A 10,000-nucleotide genomic window follows, 5' to 3' on the forward strand; every position below is an offset into this window, starting at 1 on the left:
GCCTCCCCACCACTAGATGGCGTAGTTAATGAAGTTTTAGTTAGCAGCCTCCCCACCACTAGATGGCGTAGTTAATGAAGTTTTAGTTAGCAGCCTCCCCACCACTAGATGGCGTAGTTAATGAAGTTTTAGTTAGCAGCCTCCCCACCACTAGATGGCCTAGTTAATGAAGTTTTAGTTAGAAGCCTCCCCACCACTAGATGGCGTAGTTAATGAAGTTTTAGTTAGCAGCCTCCCCACCACTAGATGGCGTAGTTAATGAAGTTTTAGTTAGCAGCCTCCCCACCACTAGATGGCGTAGTTAATGAAGTTTTAGTTAGCAGCCTCCCCACCACTAGATGGCATAATTAATGAAGTTTTAGTTAGCAGCCTCCCCACCACTAGATGGCGTAGTTAATGAAGTTTTAGTTAGCAGCCTCCACACCACTAGATGGCGTAGTTAATGAAGTTTTAGTTAGCAGCCTCCCCACCACTAGATGGCGTAGTTAATGAAGTTTTAGTTAGCAGCCTCCCCACCACTAGATGGCGTAGTTAATGAAGTTTTAGTTAGCAGCCTCCCCACCACTAGATGGCGTAGTTAATGAAGTTTTAGTTAGCAGCCTCCCCACCACTAGATGGCATAATTAATGAAGTTTTAGTTAGCAGCCTCCCCACCACTAGATGGCGTAGTTAATGAAGTTTTAGTTAGCAGCCTCCCCACCACTAGATGGCGTAGTTAATGAAGTTTTAGTTAGCAGCCTCCCCACCACTAGATGGCGTAGTTAATGAAGTTTTAGTTAGCAGCCTCCCCACCACTAGATGTAATAGTTAATGAAGTTTTAGTTAGCAGCCTCCCCACCACTAGATGGCGTAGTTAATGAAGTTTTAGTTAGCAGCCTCCCCACCACTAGATGGCGTAGTTAATGAAGTTTTAGTTAGCAGCCTCCCCACCACTAGATGGCGTAGTTAATGAAGTTTTAGTTAGCAGCCTCCCCACCACTAGATGGCGTAGTTAATGAAGTTTTAGTTAGCAGCCTCCCCACCACTAGATGGCATAATTAATGAAGTTTTAGTTAGCAGCCTCCCCACCACTAGATGGCGTAGTTAATGAAGTTTTAGTTAGCAGCCTCCCCACCACTAGATGGCATAATTAATGAAGTTTTAGTTAGCAGCCTCCCCACCACTAGATGGCGTAGTTAATGAAGTTTTAGTTAGCAGCCTCCCCACCACTAGATGGCGTAGTTAATGATGTTTTAGTTAGCAGCCTCCCCACCACTAGATGGCATAATTAATGAAGTTTTAGTTAGCAGCCTCCCCACCACTAGATGGCGTAGTTAATGAAGTTTTAGTTAGCAGCCTCCCCACCACTAGATGGCGTAGTTAATGAAGTTTTAGTTAGCAGCCTCCCCACCACTAGATGGCGTAGTTAATGAAGTTTTAGTTAGCAGCCTCCCCACCACTAGATGGCATAGTTAATGAAGTTTTAGTTAGCAGCCTCCCCACCACTAGATGGCGTAGTTAATGAAGTTTTAGTTAGCAGCCTCCCCACCACTAGATGGCGTAGTTAATGAAGTTTTAGTTAGCAGCCTCCCCACCACTAGATGGCGTAGTTAATGAAGTTTTAGTTAGCAGCCTCCCCACCACTAGATGGCGTAGTTAATGAAGTTTTAGTTAGCAGCCTCCCCACCACTAGATGGCATAATTAATGAAGTTTTAGTTAGCAGCCTCCCCACCACTAGATGGCGTAGTTAATGAAGTTTTAGTTAGCAGCCTCCCCACCACTAGATGGCGTAGTTAATGAAGTTTTAGTTAGCAGCCTCCCCACCACTAGATGGCGTAGTTAATGAAGTTTTAGTCAGCAGCCTCCCCACCACTAGATGGCGTAGTTAATGAAGTTTTAGTCAGCAGCCTCCCCACCACTAGATGGCGTAGTTAATGAAGTTTTAGTTAGCAGCCTCCCCACCACTAGATGGCATAGTTAATGAAGTTTTAGTTAGCAGCCTCCCCACCACTAGATGGCGTAGTTAATGAAGTTTTAGTTAGCAGCCTCCCCACCACTAGATGGCGTAGTTAATGAAGTTTTAGTTAGCAGCCTCCCCACCACTAGATGGCGTAGTTAATGAAGTTTTAGTTAGCAGCCTCCCCACCACTAGATGGCGTAGTTAATGAAGTTTTAGTTAGCAGCCTCCCCACCACTAGATGGCGTAGTTAATGAAGTTTTAGTTAGCAGCCTCCCCACCACTAGATGGCGTAGTTAATGAAGTTTTAGTTAGCAGCCTCCCCACCACTAGATGGCGTAGTTAATGAAGTTTTAGTTAGCAGCCTCCCCACCACTAGATGGCGTAGTTAATGAAGTTTTAGTTAGCAGCCTCTCCACCACTAGATGGCGTAGTTAATGAAGTTTTAGTTAGCAGCCTCCCCACCACTAGATGGCGTAGTTAATGAAGTTTTAGTTAGCAGCCTCCCCACCACTAGATGGCGTAGTTAATGAAGTTTTAGTTAGCAGCCTCCCCACCACTAGATGGCGTAGTTAATGAAGTTTTAGTTAGCATCCTCCCCACCACTAGATGGCGTAGTTAATGAAGTTTTAGTTAGCAGCCTCCACACCACTAGATGGCGTAGTTAATGAAGTTTTAGTTAGCAGCCTCCCCACCACTAGATGGCATAGTTAATGAAGTTTTAGTTAGCAGCCTCCCCACCACTAGATGGCATAGTTAATGAAGTTTTAGTTAGCAGCCTCCCCACCACTAGATGGCGTAGTTAATGAAGTTTTAGTTAGCAGCCTCCCCACCACTAGATGGCATAGTTAATGACGTTTTAATTAGCAGGTAATACGTCCCTGGACACATGAGAACTTTAATTATGACCAATGTATGATCCTGTAACTACTTGGTATCGGACTGATACCACAATTTCAACTGTGTGACTTTTTCCTCCAGGCGGTCTGACAGAGTTCAGTCAGTGCCTTGTTCAAGGGCACTTTGTCCTTGAAAGGGGAAATACACTTTTTTGGAATTGTCTCCATCATTCACAGTCCTTATGTAAGACAAGAAGACATGTGTTTTTTTCTTTTTCATGCATTCTAAATCGTAAAGAAATGTTAGCCACAGTCAGCTAACAATGGAGCTAACTATTCTGTCTATAACGCGCCCACAAAAACATCCAAAAACCTCCATCAAGGTTTTATATACACACTAAGTATATATGTAATGTAGTAACATTCATAATAACATGTAATATTTACATATTTTATATACACACTGTAAGTATATATGTACTGTAGTAACATTCATAATAACATGTCATATTTACATATTTTATATACACTCTGTAAGTATATATGCAATGTAGTAACATTCATAATAACATGTAATATTTACATATTTTCATCGTTTTAAGTATTATATACACACTGTAAGTATATATGTAATGTAGTAACATTCATAATAACATGTACTATTTACATATTTGATATACACACTGTAAGTAAATATGTAATGTAGTAACATTCATAATAACAGGTAATATTTACATATTTTCATCATTTTAAGTATTATATACACACTAAGTGTATATGTACTGTAGTAAAATTCATAATAACATGTAATATTTACATATTTTATATACACACTGTAAGTATATATGTAATGTAGTAACATTCATAATAACATGTAATATTTACATATTTTATATACACACTGTAAGTATATATGCAATGTAGTAACATTCATAATAACATGTAATATTTACATATTTTATATACACACTGCAAGTATGTATGTAATGTAGTAACATTCATAATAACATGTAATATTTACATATTTTATATACACACTGTAAGTATATATGTAATGTAGTAACATTCATAATAACATGTAATATTTACATATTTTATATACACACTGTAAGTATATATGTAATGTAGTAACATTCATAACAACATGTAATATTTACATATTTTATATACACACTGTAAGTATATATGTAATGTAGTAACATTCATAATAACATGTAATATTTACATATTTTATATACACACTGTAAGTATATATGTAATGTAGTAACATTCATAATAACATGTAATATTTACATATTTTATATATATATACTGTAAGTATATATGTACTGTAGTAACATTCATAATAACATGTAATATTTATATATTTTATGTACACACTGTAACTATATATGTAATGTAGTAACATTCATAATAACATGTAATATTTACATATTTTATATACACACTGTAAGTATATATGTAATGTAGTAACATTCATAATAACATGTAATATTTACATATTTTTTATATACACACTGTAAGTATATATGTAATGTAGTAACATTCATAATAACATGTAATATTTACATATTTTATATACACACTGTAAGTATATATGTAATGTAGTAACATTCATAATAACATGTAATATTTACATATTTTATATACACACTGTAAGTATATATGCAATGTAGTAACATTCATAATAACATGTAATATTTACATATTTTCATCGTTTGAAGTATTATATACACACTGTAAGTATCTATGTAATGTAGTAACATTCATAATAACATGTACTATTTACATATTTGATATACACACTGTAAGTATATATGTAATGTAGTAACATTCATAATAACATGTAATATTTACATATTTTCATCATTTTAAGTATTATATACACACTAAGTGTATATGTAATGTAGTAAAATTCATAATAACATGTAATATTTACATATTTATATACACACTGTAAGTATATATGTAATGTAGTAACATTCATAATAACATGTAATATTTACATATTTTATATACACACTGTAAGTGTATATGTAATGTAGTAACATTCATAACAACATGTAATATTTACATATTTTATATATACACTGTAAGTATATATGTACTGTAGTAACATTCATAATAACATGTAATATTTATATATTTTATGTACACACTGTAACTATATATGTAATGTAGTAACATTCATAATAACATGTAATATTTACATATTTTATATACACACTGTAAGTATATATGTAATGTAGTAACATTCATAATAACATGTAATATTTACATATTTTATATATACACTGTAAGTATATATGCAATGTAGTAACATTCATAATAACATGTGATATTTACATATTTTATATACACACTGTAAGTATATATGTAATGTAGTAACATTCATAACAACATGTAATATTTACATATTTTATATATACACTGTAAGTATATATGTAATGTAGTAACATTCTTAAAACCATGTAATATTTACATATTTTCATCATTTTAAGTATTATATACACACTGCAAGTATATATGTAATGTAGTAACATTCATAATAACATGTCATATTTACATATTTTATATACACACTGTAAGTATATATGCAATGTAGTAACATTCATAAAAACATGTAATATTTACATATTTTATATACACACTGTAAGTATATATGTAATGTAGTAACATTCATAATAACATGTCATATTTACATATTTTATATACACATTGTAGTGAAGTGAAGTGAATTACATTTATATAGCGCTTTTTCTCAAGTGACTCAAAGCGCTTTACATAGTGAAACCCAATATCTAATTTACATTTAAACCAGTGTGGGTGGCACTGGGAGCAGGTGGGTAAAGTATCTTGCCCAAGGACACAACGGCAGTGACTAAGATGGCGGAAGCGGGGATCGAACCTGGAACCCTCAAGTTGCTGGCACGGCCACTCTACCAACCGAGCTATACCGTAAGTATATATGTAATGCAGTAACATTCATAACATGTAATATTTACATATTTTCATCGTTTTAAGTATTATATACACACTGTAAGTATCTATGTAATGTAGTAACATTCATAATAACATGTACTATTTACATATTTGATATACACACTAAGTATATATGTAATGTAGTAACATTCATAATAACATTTAATATTTACATATTTTCATCATTTTAAGTATTATATACACACTAAGTGTATATGTAAGGTAGTAACATTCATAATAACATGTAATATTTACATATTTATATACACACTGTAAGTATATATGTAATGTAGTAACATTCATAATAACATGTCATATTTACATATTTTATATACACACTGTAAGTATATATGTAATGTAGTAACATTCATAATAACATGTAATATTTACATATTTTATATACACACTGTAAGTATATATGTAATGTAGTAACATTCATAATAACATGTCATATTTACATATTTTATATACACATTGTAAGTATATATGTAATGCAGTAACATTCATAACATGTAATATTTACATATTTTCATCGTTTTAAGTATTATATACACACTGTAAGTATCTATGTAATGTAGTAACATTCATAATAACATGTACTATTTACATATTTGATATACACACTAAGTATATATGTAATGTAGTAACATTCATAATAACATTTAATATTTACATATTTTCATCATTTTAAGTATTATATACACACTAAGTGTATATGTAAGGTAGTAACATTCATAATAACATGTAATATTTACATATTTATATACACACTGTAAGTATATATGTAATGTAGTAACATTCATAATAACATGTCATATTTACATATTTTATATACACACTGTAAGTATATATGTAATGTAGTAACATTCATAACAACATGTAATATTTACATATTTTATATATACACTGTAAGTATATATGTACTGTAGTAACATTCATAATAACATGTAATATTTATATATTTTATGTACACACTGTAACTATATATGTAATGTAGTAACATTCATAATAACATGTCATATTTACATATTTTATATACACACTGTAAGTATATATGTACTGTAGTAACATTCATAATAACATGTAATGTTTACATATTTTTATCATTTTAAGTATTATATACACACTGTAAGTATATATGTAATGTAGTAACATTCATAATAACATGTACTATTTACATATTTTCATCATTTTAAGTATTATATACACACTGTAAGTATATATGTAATGTAGTAACATTCATACTAACATGTAATATTTACATATTTTCATCATTTTAAGTATTATATACACACTGTAAGTATATATGTAATGTAGTAACATTCATAATAACATGTAATATTTACATATATTCATCATTTTAAGTATTATATAAACACTGTAAGTATATATGTAATATAAACATAATATGTGACCCCTCCCCTCCCTTTAGAAGCAGCCTCAGCGATGTAACTAGGGAACTCCTCTACTGAATAAATAGAGGAGCGCGTGGGCTGTTCCTCAGAGCGTAGGGTGAGACTGTAACTGAGTGTGCAGCTCCATGCGTTCTCCTCATGTGCAAAATTGAACTCTGTCTCTGCCTGATTCCTTGCTTCTTGTTCTGTTTAATAGATAGTTTGGTGCTTAAACCTGACACATTTTTTTCCGTTGATTGTTTTTCGCCCTGTGCCACGTTTCCTTTTTTACTCTAGTGTTCAAGTCAAGTGTTCATAACCATTTGTTTATTCACTCTATCTGAAGAGAGTTCTCAGAAAGTGTTGAATAAAAAGCCTGCGTCGATCATCTCTCGTCTGCAACCGAGTCCTCGTTCTTGCCAAGGCCTAACAACTACAGTAGTAATATTTTCTTTACTGTCTTACTGGAACTTGATGACATGACATTTAGTAAATGCTAAACGTGACGCATTAGAAATGAATCAAACACAAATAAATCAATAAAAATGAGAGGGAAATGACGTCTACTCACCAAGTCCGAGACACGACACTCTTAGTCCGGACTTGCCCAGGTTCCTGCAACAATGATGTTAAAAACATGAATATTCTGTTACTCAACATTGTATTCATTATTCATAATTATTTATTATCCACACTTCTTTCCTGCGCCTGTCAAAAGCACTCAGGTGATTTATTGCTGACAAATTGTTCTTTTAGCATCCAAACTCAAAGCACTCGGAATTTTGAACGAGGATTTCATTTCATGAGCAGAAGACTGGTTTTCCCTGAGCGGCACCAAGATGGTGAAAAAGACCACGACTACTATAAGACCACACTACTATCAACATGAAGTGTTGTTGTAAAAGACCACGACTACTATCAACATGAAGTGTTGTTCTAAAAGACCACGACTACTATCAACATGAAGTGTTGTTGTATAAGACCACGACTACTATCAACATGAAGTGTTGTTGTATAAGACCACGACTACTATAAGACCACACTACTATCAACATGAAGTGTTGTTGTAAAAGACCACGACTACTATAAGACCACGACTACTATAAGACCACGACTACTATCAACATGAAGTGTTGTTGTATAAGACCACGACTACTATCAACATGAAGTGTTGTTGTATAAGACCACGACTACTATAAGACCACGACTACTATCAACATGAAGTGTTGTTGTAAAAGACCACGACTACTATAAGACCACGACTACTATCAACATGAAGTGTTGTTGTATAAGACCACGACTACTATAAGACCACGACTACTATCAACATGAAGTGTTGTTGTAAAAGACCACGACTACTATAAGACCACGACTACTATCAACATGAAGTGTTGTTGTATAAGACCACGACTACTATAAGACCACGACTACTATCAACATGAAGTGTTGTTGTAAAAGACCACGACTACTATCAACATGAAGTGTTGTTGTATAAGACCACGACTACTATAAGACCACGACTACTATCAACATGAAGTGTTGTTGTAAAAGACCACGACTACTATCAACATGAAGTGTTGATGTTTAGTTTCTTCACCGTGTCTCGGTGAGTATGTTGCTGGTCTGGTCTGGTCATCCTCGTGTGCACCTGAAGACGACTTGGTGGTGTGAATGGAGCAAATATGACGGCGGTGAGGAAACGTTGAACAAAAGGCTACTTCAACAGATCATCATATTTACCACACCACTTCAACAGATCATCATATTTACCACACCACTTCAACAGATCATCATATTTACCACACCACTTCAACAGATCATCATATTTACCACACCACTTCAACAGATCATCATATTTACCACACCACTTCAACAGATCATCATATTTACCACACCACTTCAACAGATCATCATATTTACCACACCACTTCAACAGATCATCATATTTACCACACCACGGATGAAAAAGTGCACCGAGATGAAGAAGAAGCTTCCTGTCACACTTGAAGAGCAGCCAACAAATGGCCGACATGTTTTTGTCACTCCAGACTGGATCCCCACAGGAGCCCAGTCGGAAATACACTTTTGTTTACTCATCCTACCCCAGCGTCTACCTTTTCCCCACCTTTTACGGGGCACCGTACGTGTGGACCCATCACTGTTCCTGTTCTGTAACCTTGTATAATAGTCGTACAATCTTGAACGCGTTTGTGCTGAAAGTGACATCTTCTTGTACTTGTTGTACAATAAAGACCATACCACACCATACAATACCATATATACCATACCACACCATACATTACCATACAATACCATATATACCATACCACACCATACATACAATACCATTCCCCACCACACCACACCATAGCATACCACACCATACAATACCATATATACCATACCACACCATACATTACCATACAATACCATATATACCACACCACACCATACATACAATACCATTCCACACCACACCATAGCATACCACACCATACAATACCATATATACCATACCACACCATACATTACCATATAATACCATATATACCATACCACACCATACATACAATACCATTCCACACCACACCATACCATAGCATACCCCACCATACAATGCCATATATACCATACCACACCATACATTACCATACAATGCCATATATTCCATACCACACCTTACATACAATACCATTCCACGCCACACCACACCACACCATACCATAGCATACCACACCACACCATACATACAATACCATTCCACACCACACCATAGCATACCACACCATACAATACCATATATACCATACCACACCATACATTACCATACAATACCATATATACCATA

At 34.1% G+C, this 10,000-nt stretch overlaps 1 protein-coding gene across 7 annotated transcripts in view; it reads right to left on the reverse strand.

Annotated features, from left to right (window-relative positions):
- Positions 1-10,000, reverse strand: part of LOC133663088 (voltage-gated potassium channel subunit beta-1-like) — an 80,242-nt gene that overhangs the window by 3,218 nt on the left and 67,024 nt on the right. For all 7 annotated transcript variants that reach the window (XM_062067291.1, XM_062067290.1, XM_062067288.1 and 4 more), the window contains one exon: positions 7,724-7,767. In XM_062067291.1, coding sequence (XP_061923275.1) covers positions 7,724-7,767 — 44 coding nt within the window. The remainder of the gene's footprint in view (positions 1-7,723; positions 7,768-10,000) is intronic.

The sequence above is a fragment of the Entelurus aequoreus genome, linkage group LG13 (genome assembly GCF_033978785.1).
Source record: "Entelurus aequoreus isolate RoL-2023_Sb linkage group LG13, RoL_Eaeq_v1.1, whole genome shotgun sequence".
Taxonomy (NCBI): Eukaryota; Metazoa; Chordata; class Actinopteri; order Syngnathiformes; family Syngnathidae; genus Entelurus; species Entelurus aequoreus.